At 52.9% G+C, this 21,185-nt stretch overlaps 1 protein-coding gene across 3 annotated transcripts; it reads left to right on the plus strand.

Moving 5' to 3' along the window:
• Positions 1-5,941: 5,941 nt before the first annotated feature.
• On the plus strand, positions 5,942-20,546 carry PRNP (prion protein (Kanno blood group)). Of its 3 annotated transcripts, XM_008256136.5 has the most exons (3): positions 5,942-5,980; positions 8,678-8,771; positions 18,246-20,546. In XM_008256136.5, exon 3 carries the CDS (start codon positions 18,256-18,258, stop codon positions 19,012-19,014), a length of 759 nt encoding a protein of 252 aa, XP_008254358.1. In that variant the 5' UTR covers positions 5,942-5,980; positions 8,678-8,771; positions 18,246-18,255; the 3' UTR covers positions 19,015-20,546.
• The last annotated feature ends 639 nt before the right edge of the window (positions 20,547-21,185 follow it).

Below are 21,185 nucleotides of genomic sequence, written 5' to 3' on the forward strand. Positions count from 1 at the left end.
CTCTGCCTGTCAAAAAATAAATAAATAAATAAATAAAAAGAAAGAAAAAAAAAAAAAGAAAAGAAACAGCTAAATAAATAAACAAGAGCTGTCTCTCTCCTTTGCCTGGGGCGATGCCCGGTGCACCACTGCACACTGCTGTAGCCATCTTACCGCAGCCTGTGGAGGGCAGAGCTGATCGAGGTCTGTGAGGACTTGAACATCCCACTGAAGAGCCCACCCTAACGAGAACCCGTGATGAGCGTGCAGGAGACAGCCACAGGCCCAGCGTCCCTGCAGCCACCCTGCCCCTGCTCCCGTGCGGCGGGACGAAGCATCTCAGATGAAGCGTCTGCACTTCCTCACTTCCACCCTGTGTCATTTCCTTCTGTTCCCAGCACTCCACTGGGACCACTCGTGTCAAATTCCCAAAGGCCGGTGAGCGCTCTCCTACCTCCACTCCACTTAAACCTCTCAAGAGCGGCTTCCTGCCTTCTAGAAATAGTCTCTGCTCTCTGAACTTCCAGAACGTTTTTTGGCTTCCCTCCAACCTCAATGGCTGTCACTTTTCAGGCTCTTGCCAGTTACTGCTCCTCCACTTCAAAGCGTGGTCCTGCTCAGTGGCATCAGCATCATCTAGGAACTTGCTAGAAATGCGGATTGTTAGGCTCCACCCCTGACCCACTGAATCAGAAACTCGGGGCTGGGACCTGGCCATCGGCATCAAGCCCTCCAGGTGATGTGCACTGACGGTGGGGACCTGCCAATCTGAAACTCTGCATTGCTGTGGTCGAACCTGGAGTTCTTCCCACTCCCACCTCCCACCCCCTTGAGTGGTATCATCTAGACCAGGGGTGGGAGCCTTTTTTCTGCCAAAGGCACGTTGGATATTTATTGCATCATTCACGGGCTGTACCAAATTATCCACTTGAAAAAATGAGATGTCTTGAATTCCGAGTCCCACCTGAAGTTGCCTCGGCAGGGCTAGATTCTGCAAGCCGGATACTGCCCACGGGCTGGATGTGCCCCAGCCCTGATACAGATCATGACTTGAAGCTCATCTATACACGGCTGTGCATCGTGATTTTGACAACTTCTACATGCACCCAGGTGGGGGTTACACAGGCATCTCAAATTCAATACGTCCCCAATGCTGGGAACGCCTAGTGTTCCCTCTCCTTTATCCTTTAAGAAAACAGCTCCATAGTCCTCCCAGCTGCTCATTAAAAAACCTAAGAGCCATCCAGGATGCCTCTTTTCCCTGACTCCTTACTTCCCTGGCATTGGTACATCTAGCGGGCCCACTCCAAATTCTGTCCCCAGCCCATCCTCTATCGCCACCAAAGATCAACCACTATTGTCCCCTCTGGACTAACAAAAGCCACCTCCCAGTCCTTGCTTCCACTTGTGCCCCCACCATGCCCCACACAACAACCAGAATTGCTGCTTGTCACGGGGCAGCAGGTCCAATGGAGCTCCTCAGGGCCAGCCTGGGGAGCTCGGGGGCCGAGCGGGATGATGAGTGTTGGCGGCAAAGGAACCCCACCAGAGCCTGGAGATCAGTCAAAGCCCAGGAGGCAGCCGGGTTCTCGACTTTATTGGGAGGGGGAAAAGCTTTTATAGACACAGAAAGGGGGCTGTCCAGGGCACAAGGGAACCGAGCCAACCAGCTGAAAGGTAAGGCAGGATGGAGCAGGGCACGCCCTCAAGGGCCAATCACAGCTGAGGACACATACGGTTCACGAATATGGAAGTCTCCTGTCAGGCTAGGTACCTCCCCCGGGGGCCATCTTGGATTGTTGGAAATGCTGAGTCACTGGAATGCGGAAATGTGGCAAACTCGAGCGAAGGCTTAGCGCCCTTGTTTCCTTTTCAATTGGAGCCCCCCACACAGAATGGTCCTTAAAGAAAGTAAACCAGGTCATGCCACGCCTCTGCTTAAATCCTTAGGGACTTTCTACCACATTGAAGTAAAACCCAAACCCCTAGCACAGGCTATTGGGTCCTATGCAACCTGGTCACTTTCTATATGACTTCCCGTGTCTCCTTTGAGTCTGAGACTATAACACACCAGGTTCTCCACACACTATGGAGGACTGAAATAATTCTCCTTTTGCAGATAAGAAACATTCAGTGTTCCACTTCTTCAGCATCTCCTTAGTCACCAAGGAGGAGGATCTATGGGATTCTGGCAGCCAGCTGTGAGCCAGGACCCAGGAGCTAGGGAGGGAGAATTACAAGGCATGACCTGATGGTGCTGAGGACCTCAGCACGATAGGGCTCACAGGGGACAAACTCTTAGCCCCACTCCACACCCCATTCAGAAAGTGGCCTGTGGATGGTTGTGGCAATGGAAAAGCAATTCAGAATGAGGCTGGAATAGCGGAAATATAGGACCATTTTCCTACTGTGGGCTGCCTGCCATGGTGGTTCTTCATAAGATCAATGAAAACATCTAAGAACCTAAAATCAGGCCACCAACCCTGCTGTGGCAGTTTTTAAAATTGGCCGCATGAGTCTCTGATGCTCCCCTTTGAGTAGGAGTCTGTGTCCCTTGTCCTTGAATAGGGGTGGGTCCCGACTACCTTGGTCAACGGCATACCACGAAGTGATGCTATGTGGCTTGCAAAGCAGGGCAGGAAGTGGAGATGCAGCTCCCACTTGGATGTTGAAATGTTCCCACCTGGAGTCCTGAGTCACCTTGGATCATGTCACCACCACAGCCCACATGGAGAAGCCACATGCAGGTGCACTGATCTGCACACTTGATCTTCAAGTCTCCTCAACCCAGGTTCCACTCACATAATTGAGTGATTCCAACCTCCAGCTGTGGAGGTGACCTGCCCACCCTGGACTTTAAGTCTTGTCCCCAGACCTCCTGGGACAAAATCAAATCCTCACAGTGCCTGCCCAGCTCCCTGGCCTAAACAATCCACCAACACTAAGTTCTGGGTGGTTGCTGCCTAGCGATAATAACCAGAATAGGACGGAACGTTGTCCACCTACCTAACCCACCCACCCCTGGTCTGGTCCCACTCCCTCAAGAAATCCCCTGTTCACCTCCTCCAGCTCCACCCCAGCCCTCTTCCCAGTAACCCGAGAGCTCCTGGGAGGATCAGAGACGTCCCTAGGTCACTGCAATGGGCCAACTTGGGAGAAAGAGAGTGAGGCTCCAGAAACACGGTCAACCTAGGCACTACAGCACGAGGCTGACTGGACGTCCACAGCCCAGAGTACCCAGCGCTCTGTTCTAGATGGCCACAACCCCGTTCTCCCTGCTTTACTGAATCACCTCCTACCAAAGACCTGGTTTCCCAGCCTTCTCATGTCCCCTTCCCAGCACACCTCTCAGGTGCCCACCCACACTCACATAGACATCTCTGCACCTGCTCACATCAGCCCCGCAGTCCCGCTTCTCCCTTCCCACGTGTGTGACTGCTCCTGACATATGATGACGTGGTCCCAAACCCTGCTTCCAGCCGTACCTAACATTCTTCGACCTCTTTGCTGGCTCACTTCCCGCCCACAGCCAGGGCACCAGCCACCCCTCTTCCCGGCGGGGGGGGGGGGGGGCAGTCCTGGTATATGCCCCCTTCACTATCAAAAGTGCCCCCCACACCACTTGCAATTGGTTTTGCTCCGGTTTTGTTTATGCTGATTGACAACCTTATATGTTTCAGAACTGAATGACTCCTGAAAATAATGATAACCATGCAGCGGGCACAGCCATTGGAGGCAACTGAGAATACTTCCTTCATGCAACAAATTCATTAGATGAGACAGGAAGAGACTTCCAGACCCAGGACAGGCAGGGCCTGTGGCCCTGAGGAGCAGGATGCAGCTATAGAAAATATGATTCTACGCCCTTCAGCATTCTCCTTAAGATTTTTTTTAAGATTTTTATTTATTTATTTGAGAGGTAAAGTTACAGACAGTGAGAAGGAGAGACAGGTATTCTTTCTGTTGGTTCACTCCCCAATTGGCCGCAATGGCTAGTTACGCAGATCCAAAGCCTGGAGCCGGGAGCCTCCTCCGGGTCTCCCACATGGGTGCAGGGGCCCAAGGATTTGGGCCATCTTCCACTGCTTTCCCAGGCTATAGCAGAGAGCTGAATCAGAAGTGGAGCAGCCAGGACTTGAACCAGCGCCCAAATGGGATGTCAGCACTGCAGACAGCGGCTTTACCCACTATACCACAGGGCCGGCCCTCTCATGTGATCTCACTCTCCCACCTAATCTTACTTGTATAAGCCCACCTGTTGATCAGGCTATGTATGGTCACCCCTTTGGAAGTGAATAAAAGGGGCCAGCGCCACAGCTCAATAGGCTAATCCTCCGCCTTGCAGTACCGGCACACCAGGTCCTAGTCCCGTTCGGGGCGCCGGATTCTGTCCCGGTTGCCCCTCTTCCAGGCCAGCTCTCTGCTGTGGCCAGGGAGTACAGTGGAGGATGGCCCAAGTGCTTGGGCCCTGCACCCCATGGGAGACCAGGAGAAGCACCTGGCTCCTGCCTTTGGATCAGCGCGGTGCACTGGCCGCGGCGGCCATTGGAGGGTGAACCAACGGCAAAGGAAGACCTTTCTCTCTGTCTCTCTCTCTCACTGTCCACTCTGCCTGTAAAAAAAAAAAAAAAAAAAAAAAAAAAAAACAGCTAGACCTCCTCCTGTGGCACCAGCATCCCATATGGGCACCAGTTCAAGTCCTGGCTTCTCCTCTTCCAAGCCGGCTCTCTGCTATGGCCTGGGAAAGCAGTAGAAGATGACCCAAGTGCTTGGGCCTCTGCACCCACATGGGAGACCCGGAAGAAGCTCCTGGCTCCTGGCTTCAGATCCACCCAGCTCCAGCCATTGCAGCTATTTGCGGAGCGAACCAGTGGATGGAAGGCCTTTCTCTCTGTCTCTCCCTCTGTCTATAACTCTGACTTTCCATAAATAAATAAAATCTTTATATAGATTTTTAAAAAAGGCATGGAGCATGGGGTCCTCCCTTGTTCACCCCTAGGCCTCTCGCTGTGGGCAAGCCCTCTGGCTGCCTGGGGTTCCCCTGCTTTCCTGCCTGTGTGCCATGCCACCTGTGGGTCACTCCTAACAGCACGCTTTGCTCCGTCTGGCTCTAGCCTGTGGATTTCTCACACGTGGCTCCTGGCCTGCTCTCTGCCTGGCGTGGACTTCCCAGCTCACCTTTCCAAACCCCTTCTCCCTCTCATAAAGCTCTCATTTTCTGTGTATTTCTCTCTCTAAATAAATGCTAAACCTTTAAAATAAAAAGTACCCCAATTTGAGCAATAATTTGCCTACAACTATCACTTAACCTCATTCCTGGGCCTCCTTTAAGGAGACAGACCCCGCTCCAATTTCTCAGCGGGATTATGAGTGAGAAAGCCCTTCTGTTTTATAGAAAACGCCTCAGGTCATGGGCACAGGGCCTGCTAAACTAGTGCGTTTCTTCTCGCTGGTCAATATCATAATCTAAGCCATCTCTTTTGCCTGTAATACGGAGCAGGAACCGATGATAGGCAGTGTCTTTTGTAGGTCTGAAATTAAGGGCTTAAGTAAAAATCGTAAACAGTGGGGTAATCTAGGGTGGCAAAATCTTCCTCTGTAGCAATTTCTGGCGGCCGCGGTTCCAGCCTTGGCTGTCCCTGCCCCCGACCTTTGCTTCTCCCGAGTCCTCCCTTATGTAACGGGGACTCAGTACTGAAATTTCCATTAAAGATGATCCTTATCGCCCGCCGGTGAGCAACAGCGGGGAGCGGCGACGCCCGGAGGCGGCATCGTCCGGGGGCCAGGGTGCCTGCGAATCTCAACTCGCTCGTCCGGGCGATTCATCCGGGCCCCGCCCGGGAGCGCGGCGCCCTTTAAGGCGGAGGAGCGCGCGCCGGGCCGCGCCGCCATTGGTCCCGGCGCGGACCTCCCACGCGATCGCCGCCCGGCCCGGCCCTGCGCGTCGCGCGTTCTCGGCGCCAGTCGCTGACAGCGCGGCGCTGCGGGCTCCTCTCGGAAGGTAAACAGCCAGCCCGGCCGAGGGTCTGGAGGACTGGGTGCGGCGAGGCGGCCGCAGAGCCGGGAGGGAGACCCCACCACCCCCCCAGCCCACACACAGTGGGCGGCCGAGGCGCGAAGGCGCACGGCCAGGTGCGGCCCTTGGCCGTGGGGAGGCGGTCGGGGGGCTCCGGGGCGGGCGCGTGAGGCAAGATCCAGTCCGGCACGGTGTGCTCGGCTGTGTTCTGCCTGGGGAAGGCCCCTTTATTCGGCCCGGGCCTACGGGGACAGCGTGGCCGGTGCCCAGGTGTCTCATCGCGCCCCCACCCTGCGCGCTGCGGGCGGGGCGCGTCGCGGGGCCACGGGGACGGGGAAGCGGTGGGTGGGGGGCGGCCCTGGAGGGGCGCCTGGCGACTGCCGGGGCCCCCAACTCCCAGCCTGTAAGGGTCGTCCCTCGCAGCAGGCGGGCGAGGCCGGGCGAAGCCTCGAGGGTACGCGCGAGGGGAGCGGGGGCGTCCCGGGGCCTCCAGACGAACGCCTCCCCGGAGGCCGTAGTCAGGCGCTTCGCGCACCCTCCTGTGGGCCCAGCGGGCGCGGGAGAGCAGGGGCAGAGCCTCAGGCTCGGCCCGGGAGGGTCTCGGGGAGGCTCCGGCGTCTGTCTGCGCGACCGGGGGCGCCGAGCTTTCCGGGGCCCGGGGTCTGCGTCCCGGCTCCCGCTTGCCCCAGGTGGGACACGGAGACCCGCAGCTTCGCCCTTAGCTCTTTTTCGCGTCCTTCTGGAAGAACAAGCGCTGGCCACTGGGGGTCGTGCGGGAGGAGACCTGGGCCCTGCTGCGGGCGGCGGATAACCGGCACCCTGCACCTGTGCTGCTGGCGCCTTCGCCGTGCGGGTGCGTTATTAGTGAGTCCGTTTTGCGTCCTTTCTAAGGAGTTCTTTCCTTTTCTCTTGGTAGTTAGTACTCGTCTGTAGCAAAATTTTTTTTACTGCGTAATTCCAGCATCGTCACATCCGTCCTCACCATTGCAAAGCGTGTGTCTTTGCTGTCTGCAGATCCACGCACAGCACGATGCAATTTCACCTTCTTGGCTGCGTTTTCTCGTGCGTGTTTTAATCTGTGGTTTACGCCTGCGGGAGCCTTGGAACCTTTCCCTTATCCTTACAAAAAACTCCAGGTAGAACAGAATTAAAGATGTTTACAAACCTAGTGATCAGAAAAAAATAGGAACAGAAAATTGAATAAAAATCTCAGAGTTCTGGGAAAACTAACAACTCAGATTTTAAAAAGAGAAAAAGATCACGAATGAAAAAGGAATAATTTTGCCTTCGTAAACAATGAGAAGCTCTTCCCATGAGAAACAAGTACCTGGAAGGGGAAAGGGAACGGGGTGTGTAATGTGTGGGCTCTTTGAGTCTGACCCAAGTTTTCGTGATTTTCATCTACCAAGGTTATAATAGTGAGTCATTTACAGAATAAGATGCAAATTAAAGCTTGATTTGCCATTTTCAGTCTTTTTTTGAGATTAATTTATTTGAAAGGTAGAGTTACGGGGTAGGGGGTGGGGATCTTAAATCTGCTGGTTCACTCCCCCAAATGGCCACAACAGCCAGGGCTGGACCAGGTGGACAGCAGGAACCAGGAGCTTCTTCCAGGTCTTCCACTCAGGTGCAGGGGCCCAAGCAGTTGGGCCCTCTTCCACTGCTTCCCCAGGCCATAGCAGAGAGCTGGGTCAGAAGTGGAGCAGCTGGGAAATGAACTGTTGCTCATATGGGGTGCCGGCTTAACCCGCTATGCCACACCTCCACACTATGGTTTTGGGGCTAGCAAGGGGACGCTGTCACCAGCTTTGTGACATTGGACAGGTTACCCAATTTCCCGACCTTGCCGTTGTCCCTTCATAAAGAGACAAGATGATACCTACTTCTGGGGCTTGTGGCAAAGATTAAGATTTTTAACCATCTGTAAAACTGTCCTCTGCTGTGTATTTTTTTCTTTCTTTCTCCTCTTGGGGACCCCTTGGGGACCTTGTGGATCAGTGCAGACTTTTCACAGAGCACAGCCATGGTGCCCTAGGACGCCAGCAGCCTGACCCAGAAACTCCACCCCTGGGAATCTACCTGCAGGGGAAGAAACAAACAAGGGCAAAGAAACCTGCTCCAGGAGGAGGAATCTAAAATTAGATCGGAGAAACAACCCAAACATACAGCAGCAGCAGCAGCTAAGAAAATCATGACACGGGGACTGACGGGAACGTTATGTGACTCTCCAGGCCTGTGACTGTGGAGCCTGTGAGGGATGGGGCGAGCTGACGCGTCCACGTGCAGGTTCCTAACCGTGTCTGTTGACCCACTCATGAAGGTCTGTGTGAAATAGCAGAGGGAAAGCCAGAGAAAACAGAAGCTTTCCCTAAGGAAATTTTCTTTGTTTCATCTATTGCTGTCGCTGTACAATGTTAGTTTTTAAGCATTCACAGGTGTTCATCTTTAAAATGAAGTGGCTCTCTGGCTTTCTGTGTGTTAAAGGGAGAGGTAGATGCTCTGCTTATTTCTTAGAATCAAACATCTTCAGCCAATCTCGTTTCCTTTTTCAAATACTGTTCGGCTTTCTCTTGGCTAGGCTTTTTAGTGATTTAGTGGATCCGACGTGAGATCTTTCTTTTTTTAAGAGTCTGTTTTAGATTTGTTTACCAACTCTAGTTTTTTTATTTTGTTATCTTCAAGGACTCCCAGCTCTGGAAACTGAGCATTTTCAGTCCAGCCGAAGCACCGTGTCTCCCAGAGGCCCCAGTCCAGTGTAGCCCAGCCACAACAGATTGTACGTACCCTGTGGGATCCCTGTGGTCCCTCGAGGGAGGGAAGCCACTAGCTGTCCCAGGGAACAAGGGCCAGGCAAGGCTGCACCCACAAACCCTGGGGCGTGTGTCACTCACTCCTAGGCACTGTTGTTTCTTGTGAAGTCAGCTTGATTTTTCTTTTTAAAGAGTTATTTCATTTGCTTGAAAGACAGAGTTACAGACAGAGGTAAAGACAGAGAGAGAAAGGTCTTCCATCTGCTGGTTCCTTCCCCAAATGGCCGCAAGGGCCAAAGCTGAGCCAGTCCAAAGCCAGGAGCCAGGAGCTTCTTCCAGGTCTCCCACGCGGGTGTGAAAGCTGCTGCTTTCCCAGGGCATTAGCAGGGAGCTGGATCAGAAGTGGAGCAGCCGGGACTCAAACCTTTGCCCATGTGGAATGCCAGCACTGTAGGCTGGGGCTTTAACCCGCTGTGCCACAGCACCGACCCCAACCGGCTTGATTTGTAGAATAGATACATCAGCTGTCTTAGGATCATGCTGACTTGTGTAAGGAAGCAACACATTTTTAACATAATGTGATCAACTAACAATAACAAAATCATTTCTGCACCAACCACACATGGAACATGACTCAACCAGCTGACAAAACCAAGGCAGAAGGCTTTTCTGGACTGGAGTTTTAGCTTGCTCGTCCATTCTCCTTTTTTTAGATCTTATTTCTTCTCCCAAGCTGTGTCAGCTGCGACCTGCTGCATATTAAACATTCGAAACGCATCTGCCTCTAACCCGGTGATCATCAGTTAGCCCTTAAGTGAATAGTGTTCACAGTGTTTCTTCCAGTTGCCAGAATTTTTGTCTCCGTGTGTTGAACGATCCTGTCTCTCCTACCTTGCTGTATCTCATGCTTGTTACAGTTCTGTAAAGTCACTGCCAGGGAGGTGTGCCCTCTGAAGAAGAGCATTGTAAGTGGTCGGTGTTAGAGTGCTGGGGACCCAGTTCCAGGGCTGGCTAGGAGCTCCAGTTCCCTGGGGAGCCTTCGCAGCATCTCAGGCTCCATCCTGGGACACTCCCAGGCTAGTTCAGGGCAGAGTCCAGCAGTGCTGGCTTTTGAAACTTCCTCGGGTAATTCTGAAGTTAGACCAGGTTTTAGGGGCCCTGTGCCCTGTTCAGTCCAGGGCTGGGCCCGAGCGTTACAGTAAAAATCTTCCCCAAAATGTTTTGTAAAATTTTGTGTGACTGGCATTCATTTTTTATTGTTGTTTTGTTTAAGACTTATTTATGTATTTGAAATTTAGAGTTCAAGAGAGGGAGACACACAGAGAGAGATCTTACATCTGTTGGTTCACTTCCCATATGGCGGTAATAGCCAGGACTGGGCCAGGCCAAGCCCAGGAGCATAGCGCTCCATCCGGGTTTCCCATGTGGGCAGCAGGGGCCAAGCACTTGGGCCATCTTCTACTGCCTTCCCAGGCACATTAGCAGGCAGCTGGATCAGAAGCAGAGTAGCTGGGACTTGGACTGGGGCCTGTATGGGATGCTGGTGTCGAAGGTGGAAGCTTAAGTCATTGGGCCACTCCAGCCCTGGCATCAAATTCTTTAAGGATCAACGACCTTAAAAGATTACATTATGACAAATCTGTGCTATTTGGCTCCAGAAAGACAGGCAGTTTTCCTGAGGACAGAGTGGGGTGAGGGAGGATGGGGGCCCGTCTGATCCTTGTCATGTCCCTGTTTAACCAGCTCAGTGAGCCTCAGGTTGCAGTGTGTGTTGTGGCAGAAATTTGGCCCTAGGCACAAGACAGTCAGAAGCTGGGAGGCTGTGGTCCCTGCACTGGGTCTCAGCCACACCACCCTGGGCTGTCACTGACCTCAGGACAGGGTCTCACCGGACTTCGTCTCCCTCTGTGAGCAGCAGTAGGAAGAACCGGCGACGTGAGTCTGCAGCTTCTCTCTGTGCCGTCACTCGCCGTTCTGCTCAGGCACACTGCCACACGCTGTCACCGTGGCTTCTAGCACCTTCTAGCTCCTGGCAGAACAAGTCTGCCTTGCATTTTCATCTCATTCAGAAATGGCCACAGTCCTCTTGAGTACCATCGCATGGCATGTTCTTTAAACTCTGCTTTGAATGTTGACAGAGAGTGTGTTGACCGTGTGGGTTATGTGGAGGTAGTCTCGTATCTTTCAGTATGGGTTTCCCCAACCAGAAATGTTATCTTTCTGTTTACATCTTGTTTTATGTCTCAAATTGTATTGCTTTCCTCATTTAAGTACTACTGATTATGTTTAGGTTAAATTGTAGATATTTTGAATTTTTTATTACCTTTATAATTGGACTGTTTTTTGCCACTAAATCTTCCAACTGATACAGACTCACTTTAAAAAAAAAAAGATTTATTTGAAAGGCATATTGACAAAGAGACAGGGGAAGAAACAGAGAGGGAGAAAGACTATCTTCCATCTGAAGTTTTTACTCCACAATTGACAACCGCTGGGGCTGGACCAGGGTGAAGCCAGGAGCCAGGAGCTCCATCCAGCTCTGCCCTGGGGCTGTCAGGGACCTGAGCACCTGAGCCACCTGCTGCCTCCCAGGTGCATTTGGCAGGAAGCCAGGTCAGAAGCAGAGGAGCAGGACTCTGTCCCAGGCACTGAGATGGGGTGTGGGTGACTCACTGTGCTATCCCACCCACCCTCAGACTCACTTTTTCTTTTGTTGATACCAAAATCCACCACCCTGATGAGCTCACCTATTTATTCTAAGACATTTTTGGCTGATTTTCCTGAATTTTCCAGATGAAACATTATACCTGGATAAACTTCCAGAACAATCTAAAATAATATTAATTTGCATCATTGTCTTGTTCACAGATTAACAATGATGCCCTTCCTCTTAAATTGCAGCGGGGGTGCGAACTTTGTGTTTGTGATGGCCATTCTAGATGATGGAAAGGGACTGTCCTTCCAGTCCTATAGAAGCCTTTTATAAAATATAGCTTAAACTTTTTTAAAAATCACAAATGGATATTGATTTTAAATGAACTTTTCAACATCTGCTGAAAATCTTCGTTTTTCCCCCTCTATAAGCTAATAATAGATTTCCTGATTTTGAGCCATTCTTACATTCTTTTTTTTTTCTTTTTTTAAGATTTATTTATTTATTTGAAAGGCAGAGTTACAGAGAGTCAGAGGCAGAGAGAGAGAGAGGTCTTCCATCTACTGGTTCACTGACCACAAGAGGCAGAGCTGTGCTGATCCGAAGCCAGGAGCTTGGAGCTTCTCCCAGGTCTCCCATGGGGTGCAGGGGCCCAAACACTTGGGCCATCTTCCACTGCTTTCCCAGGCCATAGCAGAGAGCTGGATTAGAAGTGGAGCAGCCGGGACTTGAACCAGCAGCCATGAGGGATGCCAACACTGCAGGTGGAAGCTTTATTGGCTACGCCACAGCACCGGCCCCCATACTTGGCATTCTTAAAATAATCCCTATTGGTCACAGTGTGTTCTTCTACTAAGCTATTACGGTCAGGTGGGCGGTATTTTCTCTGGATGTAGGCACCCTTGTCACTGGAGGCTGGGTAACAAGATGGGATGAGGGCCAGCCTCTATACTAGCTTTTGAATGTTGACCCTTAGCCTTTGGCCATGAACACTGAAGTGCTGCGGTGTACTGAGGTCCAGACTTTCCTAACAATGGCCTAAATGGGTGCCCCACCCCCACCCCTCCTTGAATGTTTCACTGATGCTGCGGAGTTGCTGTCTTCCAACCCAGACTCTTGGTTTTCTTTCCTAAGCCTGATCCCCCTCCAGCTTCTCCTGTTTCAGTGTAGGCATCACCAAGGCCGTAGGCCCATGTACCTCTCACTCCTTCACCCACTGTCTCTGTTCTTTCTGTAAAACAGACCTTGTTTATTCACTGCCCGTCAGCCATGTCACACCATCCCAGGCCACGCCACCTTCTTCCTTCAATAGTTCCCTAACTGGTCTCTCCATTTTCTTCTTTGTCCCAGGAAATGTCCCTTTTGCACAACAGTTAGGAAGAGCTTTTGAAAAATGGCCCTGTGGCGTTACTGTCCTCCTAAGACCCGTGCCCTCCTCCAGTGGCAGTCCACTGCCCAACACTCGATCTCCCTGGAACCGAGACACACCCAGCTAGGCGTCCATTCACCTTCATGCCCTCGTCCCCAGCACAGGGCTGTAACCTTAGAAGACATGTGGAAGATGTGTTAAGCTAATCAATAAGTTATTGTGCTGTAAATATTACAATATGTAACTCCCCCCATTTCTTCTGTGGTTATTGGTCCATTTCATTGTCTTTGAAAATGGGTGCATAGATGATATCCCACAAATACTTACTGAGCTATTTCATTCTGAAGATGATTTCTATAATTTATAATTTTATAGAGAGGCCATATGTCTCACGCAGACTTTAAGTTTATTTCCCTGATAGAAAGCTGCTGTGTTTTCTAGTCATGTGTGTATTAAATTTTCAAATAACTTGGCTTTATTTAGAAATTCTACACTTGTCTGGATTTTACTGATGCCACTTTTCCCTGTTCTGATGTTTTCCTGTCTCTGTCGAGTTGAACAGTCAGGAGCTGAGTCCGCTCTGTCAGGTTAGCGCCGCCGTCCGCACTTCTCCCTTAGCCATGGCTGTGTCCAATTTCCCAGCAGCAGCGAGCCTTCCTCCTCCACCGAGTTGTGGCACTTTTTTTCTTCCTTTTTTTTCTTTTTAAATATTTATTTATTTATTTGAAAAGCAGAGTTACACAGAGAGAGTCAGAGGCAGAGAGAGAGAGGTCTTCCATCTGCTGCTTCACTCCCCCAGATGGCCACAATGGCCAGAGCTGGGCCAATCTGAAGCCAGGAGCTACTTCCAGGTCTCCCACACGGGTGCAGGGGCCCAAGCACTTGGGCCATCTTCTGCTTTCCCAGGCCATAGCAGAGAGCTGGATCAGAAGTGGAGCAGCTGGGACTTGAACTGGAGCCCATATGGGATGCTGGCACTGCAAGCAACGGCTTTACCTGCTATACCACAGCGCCAGGCCCTACTCTTCCTTTTTAAGCTTGACTTGACTATTCATGGACATTTCTTCACCCATGTGAATTTATTGAACTCTTTCAAAAATCTACCTGGGGGCCGGCGCCGTGGCTCACTAGGCTAATCCTCCGCCTGCAGTGCCGGCACCCCGGGTTCTAGTCCCTGTTGCGGTACCAGATTCTGTCCCAGTTGCTCCTCTTCCAGTCCAGCTCTCTGCTGTGGCCAGGGAGTGCAGTGGAGGATGGCCCAAGTGCTTGGGCCCTGCATCTGCATGGGAGACCAGGAGGAGCACCTGGCTCCTGGCTTCAGATCGGTGCGGTGCACCGGCCACAGCGACCAATGGAGGGTGAACCAACGGAAAAGGAAGACCTTTCTGTCTGTCTCTCTCTCTCACTGTCCACTCTGCCTGTCAAAAATAAATAAATAAATAAATAAATAAATAAATAAATAAATAAATAAAATAAAAATCCACCTGGGGCTGGGTGTTTGGCCTAGCGGTTAAGATGTTGCTTTAAGATACCTGGGTTCAAGTTCAGTCTCTGCCTCCTGACTCCAGCTTCCTGCTAATGCTCACCTGGGAAGCAACAGGTGATAGCTCAAGTACTTGGATCCTCACCACCTACAGGAGAGACCTGGATTGAGTTCCTGGCCCCCAGCTTTGGCCCCTTGCCTGCAGTTGGGGAGTGAACCAACAGATCTCTGCCTCTTGAATTAAAACAAAACAACAAAAAAAAACTACCCGGAGTTCCAACTGGCATTTGGGGACAAAGTGACTTCTTGAGAATACGGAGTCATCCCAGTCAAGACTTTGAGTGCCCATCCTCTATGTTAAGACTTCATTTTCCCTCCCGTGGAAGTCTTAGCTATTCCTCATTAAGTCGATGCCTAGGCACTTTGCAGCTTGATTGTTATTGTGGCTAGCCAGTCGCTGCTGGTGTGGAGAAACACTGCTGATGTTTGTGAGCCGAGCACGGTCATGTATCCCGCAGCCTTGCTGAACTCTAGCTACCTCTGACGACTCTGGGTTTTCTAGGAATGTGTTCTTACCGATTGCACTTAGTGTTAGCACGAGCTCTTTCCTTACAGTTCTTACCCCAGTGGATACCCTTCTTTCTTTCTTTTTTTTTTTATTTTTTATTTACTTATTTAAGAGGCAGAGACACAGAGATAATGCCCACAATGGCCCCAGGCTAGATCAGGTGCCAGGTCCAGGAGCCACACACTCAGTCCAGATCTGCAACATGCATGACAAGAACTCAAGTCGCTTCAGCCATCACTGCTGCCTCGCAGCGTCTGCGTTAGCCGGAAGCTGGTATTGAACCCAGGCACTCTGACAGGGGCCACGGGCATCTTAGCTGCTAGGCCACACACCTACCCCTGCACCTGCTACATGTGGCACTGGTTCCTGTGACAGTGGACAGCCCTGTTCTGTTTCTGATCTTGCAGGAGCTGTGCTCAGAGGTCATCCATTATGTTTGCCGGTTTTGGTGTGCCGCTTTTATCAGGTTAGGGGAGCTTCCTTCTGAAAGTATTCTTATCAAGTCTGAAGTGTGACAGCCTGACTGTTCCCAGACACGGGCGTGGGTGAGTGGAGGGACCCAGGACCTCAGTCACCACTCCCAGAAACCTCACAAGCCCACAGGGGAGTCACTTGGCCTTTGTGAATCTGGGTCACCTGGCTTGTAGAATGACAGGCAGCGTAAGCTCTCCCTAATCTGATCACACACCACACGATGTTCCCAAAGGTCTCCTCGAAGTTTTTGAGTGCTTCCTTAGAATTGATTCTGCAGATACGGTTGCTGTTTTTAATGCTTTACGTAACAAAGTATTGCATTTTCTGTTCTCAGTTCATTTACAAGTGCCCTGTCTTGGAATCTCCCGTTTTAATGGGGGGCTGGTCAGCCACAAGTGCCCCATGGTGACATGCTGTGGCCCGTAGGAGGACGGCTCCCAGGCCCGCTCTGCTGTCCCTGTTTATCCTCAACTCCAGGCCCGAGAACCAAACTGCCTGCCGTTATCTCCTGTCCCACACGTAGCGTGACGACAGCGTTGCCAAAGCCAGGGCCCTCCCGGCTGGCCCACGTCCTGCCCTCTGACTGCACAGCGGCCCCACCTACAAACCCGGCTGCCACTTGAGCTCCTGCAGTCTTCCGCACCGGCCCTGAGGCCGCCTTGTAATCACTTGCCCTGAAGCCCCCCTTTCCCTGGCCAGTGCCACCGTCTTCCCGTAGGAACCAGTCTCCCTGCTTCCCGTCTTAAACACACATGCACTGGCTCACCAGGCCATTCTCACAATTTCCTTTCTAAACAAGAACCTGGGACTCCCCAGTGGCTCCCCAGTGCCCTCAGGATCAAGTCCAGACTACTTAACCCGCCTTGTAATCCAGCTGGCTGCCTGTAGGATGTAGCACCACACAGAGCCACTGCTGGGGACAGAAGGCGCACAGGGACGATAGCCCAGTGTCCCCAGCAAGCCAGGGGGCTGCTCACATCACTCCTGAGGCCCTCATTACCTGCCTGCCTCTCCACGGCACCCCTACAGCTTCCCACGCTGACTGCACGTCTCCACTCGGAATGCTGTGCCCCTGTCTCCATGCAGTGTCAGCCCCCGCACCTGAGCTCAGATCCCGCAGCCTCACCCAGGGGTACCAAGCCGGACTCGGGGTTGCCCCCTGGAGCCTGCTCTTGCTCCCCGCTGCCTGTTTCAGGGAGTCGCCGCAGCCAGCTAGAGCCCACCACCGTGGCTGGCCCTGAGACGTTTATTCCACGGAGTTGAAGCTGTTAGCGGCCGTTTCGTAACTTTATTATACGGTTCTCTTTAGATACTCCTTGTGGGGACTTTTAGTCTGCTCTTCCCTTAGGCTTTGATCACGGATGTTTTCACGCTCCCGCAGTCGTCCCACATCTCTCTTGCCCATCTGTAAGTCACCTGCCCTGTCCAGGGACGTTATTGTGGTCAGAACTTGACCCTTGCCCTGGAAGAGCCTACACTCGGGAGGGGATGGCGACCAAGAAGCATCTGATAAACACTGCCGCGTGGCAGGTGGCAGGGACTGTCTTGGGAGAGGGCACCACGTGAGGTGGGGTGAGATGATGCTTGTGCAGACTTGAGCCGCGGAAGTAGCTGGAGGTAGAGCCTTCCAGGCCAGCAAAGGCAGAGGTCTGGAGGTGGGTGCTGGGCAGGTTTGAGGAGCAGCAGGGGGACAGTGGCCGTGCTGGGACAAGACCTGCTGCCGTGTGACAGCTGAGGTGTAGAGCCCCACGGTGGCGTTTGGAGCTGTGACTTGGCCTGGGGTACACTGGGTGCTAATAATCATTCTGCCCCGTGGCCTTATTCTCTGCCCTTGGAATTGAGTGGCAGGGGAAATGAGGTCTTTAATCCGAAGGGAGGTTCTTTCTGCAGAGGGTCGTGAATAGTCATCTGGGATATCGCACGCGTGGTTGTCTCCTGATCTGTGCTGTAGCCATTCTCTGTAAGAAAGGGTTCTTTGGTACCAAAAGTTAGAAGGAAATAAACCAGTTGTGGAACAGCACCTGCTGAACCCAAACTCATTCAGCCAGCGAGTGACTGCACTTGTGAGCACAGCTCACTTAGGCGGCTCTGAGCAGCCCTGATGTCTTGGGGGGGTGGAAGGGAGAGGGAGAGGGAGAGGGAGAAGTATTTACAAGTGGGGTTACAATACGTTGGATGTTTCCTAGTTCTAGTAAAGTTACAGTAAGAATTCCTTGTCTGGGGACATCAGTTGCTGCGCTGACACATAGCTGTTGTCTTGCTCTGTGCCAGGCACAGCCCTGGCCCCTCAGGACACAGCAGCAAACAAGAGGGACTTGTTCTATTCATGCTCACAAGCGTCATGGAGCCAGCTGCCTACAAAACGCTTCCATCCCTGTCACGCCCGCCTGGGGCTCCTGACCAGGCATTAGATGCCTAGGATTCCCACAGGCCGCACCGGCCTCAGGCTGCCAGCTGGGGACGCGCCAGGGTCCTCACAGTGCTCACACAGCAGCCCCAGCAAGGGGAAAGAGAAGGAGGCCTGTGCTGGTGCAGAAAGGGCTCCCCTGGTGTGGGAGACCCACACCCCACAGGAGCCGATGGCCCCGCAGCAGCCCAGTGGGCTCGGTGTCCAGGGTCCCCACAGGGACGTGCCAGTTCCAGCCGTCACTGCTGTGGCGAAGCCCATGGCCATGGCACACCCACCACGAGTCGGCAGCTGCTCCTGGTTATTTTCACCACCAGCAGCTGGGCTGGCATGCCACCGTCATCCAGGTTTTGGGAAATAGAGCCAGAGATGAACTCAGGGTCAGGTCTGTCCTTAGAGAAGGAGAGAGAGTCGTGTTCACCCGTCAGTCACAACAGCCCAGGGGCCCAGGTGTGGCAGACAGGTCCAGGCTGTGATGCTGCCGTCACGGCACTGAGCGGCTTTAGCATCGGTCCAGGCCACTGACAGCCTCCTCTCTCTTTCCAGGTCAGCTGTCATGGCGCACCTCGGCTACTGGATGCTGCTTCTCTTTGTGGCCACGTGGAGTGACGTGGGCCTCTGCAAGAAGCGGCCGAAGCCTGGAGGAGGATGGAACACAGGGGGGAGCCGGTACCCGGGTCAGAGCAGCCCTGGAGGCAACCGCTACCCACCCCAGGGCGGCGGCTGGGGACAGCCCCATGGCGGCGGCTGGGGGCAGCCTCACGGTGGTGGCTGGGGACAGCCCCACGGTGGTGGCTGGGGGCAGCCCCACGGTGGTGGCTGGGGTCAAGGAGGTACCCACAACCAGTGGGGCAAGCCCAGTAAGCCGAAAACCAGCATGAAGCACGTGGCCGGGGCAGCGGCGGCTGGGGCGGTGGTGGGGGGCCTCGGCGGCTACATGCTGGGGAGCGCCATGAGCAGGCCCCTCATCCACTTCGGCAACGACTACGAGGACCGCTACTACCGGGAGAACATGTACCGGTACCCCAACCAGGTGTACTACAGGCCCGTGGACCAGTACAGCAACCAGAACAGCTTCGTGCACGACTGCGTCAACATCACGGTGAAGCAGCACACGGTGACCACCACCACCAAAGGGGAGAACTTCACCGAGACCGACATCAAGATCATGGAGCGCGTGGTGGAGCAGATGTGCATCACGCAGTACCAGCAGGAGTCCCAGGCCGCCTACCAGAGGGCGGCCGGCGTGCTGCTCTTCTCCTCGCCGCCCGTCATCCTCCTCATCTCCTTCCTCATCTTCCTGATCGTGGGATGAGGGAGGCCTCCCCGCCTGCGCCGTCTCCATCCGTCCTCGCTGGGGGAGGGGTGTCCGCCTGCAGCCCTTTTCGCGGCAGTGTCTCATTCTCGCTTCTCTCTTGGTCCCCCCCCCCGCCCCCTAGGCTGACCCCCGGGCACCGACGGGCAGACGTTCACCCGAGGCCCCCTCTGATTGATTGAATCCCTCACAGACCACGCTGCCGGGCCCCAGAGGCCGAGCACTGGTTCCTCCGCCCTCAGTCGAGGCGGCATTTTGGCCTAGTGCTGCAGGTTGAGGCTGGAACAAATCTCAGAGCCGTGCTCCAAGACCTGTCTCTGGCCGAACGCCCCAGGTGCCTCGGCAGCCGGGGCTCAGGCGAGGCTGCCCCTCCCCCACTGATTTCATAGCAATTTCGGGGACGTTTTCCCACCTCTTTTTAGGAAAACCTGACAGCACTTCTGTCCGATTTTAAAGGAGGCCGCACGATACTCATTCAAATAAAAGCTAGGAGTCCTTAGCTCCCGGGCCACAGCCCCAGCGCTCTGGGACACGTGCCGTGTCCGCAGAGAGCTTGGCGATGCCCTGCCTCCGTGGTCCGGGCAGGAAACACCGATGGGGACCTGTCCACTGGGAGCGAGCACCCTGTATCATACGTGATGGGCTCCTGGGGCCTGAGCCCTTGCAGCCAGCCTCCCCTGGGATGTTTCAAGCATCCACGCGTGGCATTCCTTTCTTTAGTAACAAGCTATAGGTAAAACTAAGGCAGAAAAAAAGAAGTCCCTCTGGACACAGCAGGCAAGCCTGTGCTCGTTTACCTGGAAACCGGAATGATTTTAACGTAGGGTGAAAGCAGGAGGTTGGCACAGAGCGGGCAGCAGCAGTTAACAAAAGCCCCATTGGCACAGAGGATTGGATACGAACACGCTGGATAGCGAGCAGGGGAGGGAGATGCTTGTGTCTCTTTGTTCCTGTTTGCAGAATTGTGCAAATCCAGAATTAGGTCAGGTCCTCCATTTCTGTAATTGGCATTTGAATCAGAGAATAGGGAGACAATCTTAAAAAAAAAAAATCTAAGGTTGGAGATGACAGATGATCCATTCCAAGTGGAAAAATAAATTCTGTTAGTGAGGAGATCTTATTCCCTGAACTGTTCGATATCGTCACCTAGCAGATGTACATTTCTATTCTGCAATGTTAGTGGCTTGCACTGTGCAGGTAGTCTGTGTAAAAAAAAAAAAAAATACAAATATATTGCATAGGACAGACTTAGAAGTTCTGTTTGGAGCAGCTAGCATCCTACTCTAACACAGCAGCCCTTCTGTGAGGTACTAAACACTCACGTGCGAGAAAGCCTTCGCGTGGGCCCTCAGCTTACAACGTGCACTGAATAGTTTTGTCTAAGAACCCAAAGTGGGCGCCACGAACTGGCCTTTGAAATGTGCATGTACTTTATATTTTCTATATTTGTGACTTCGCATGTACTTGTTTTGTCTTATGAAAAATTTATAAGTGTTTACTAGCTGATGGAAATTAAACAGGAGCCAAGACGAGCCCGGCGGTCACTGGCGTCCTTCTGTGAAGGCCCGGGTGTCACACACCTGCTCCCGATCCCGCCCGCACCTGCCTGGTCCCCTCCGTGCCCTCCCCACAGCTGCCATCAGTCACTCACGCCCGGCAGACAGCACATGCTCTGGCGCCTTGTATTCTTGGAGGTTTCAGGTTTCTTCCTGCCCTGGGTTGTTTCGTTTGTTGAAAGTTTATTTATTTGAAAGAGTTACAGAAAGAGATCTTCTGTCTGCCTGTTCACTCCCCAAGTGGCTGAAGCCAGGAGCTTCATCCAGGTCTTCCACGTGGGTGGAGGGGCCCAAGCACTTGGGCCATCTGCTTTCCCAGGCCATTAGCCAAGAGCTGGGTTGGAAGTGGAGCAGCCAGGACTTTATCCAGCGCCCACAATGGGATGCTGGCATTGCAGGCCACGGCTTTACCCACTGCGCCACAGCACTGCCTCCTGCCCTGAATCTTGAAAGAGGTTTTCCTGATTAAAGTGAAACCTAACAAGCTCTAAATTACCCACCTAATGCACCCCTAACTCAGGCTCTGAAATACAAAGGTCCTGATGTGGCCCCAAGCAACAGTCACTCAGATGTAACACCTTTGGTCCAAAAGGCCACTTGGTTTTGTCACAATCT

This window comes from Oryctolagus cuniculus, chromosome 11 (genome assembly GCF_051225735.1).
Source record: "Oryctolagus cuniculus isolate XC-2025 breed Fujian yellow rabbit chromosome 11, ASM5122573v1, whole genome shotgun sequence".
In the NCBI taxonomy this organism is placed as follows: Eukaryota; Metazoa; Chordata; class Mammalia; order Lagomorpha; family Leporidae; genus Oryctolagus; species Oryctolagus cuniculus.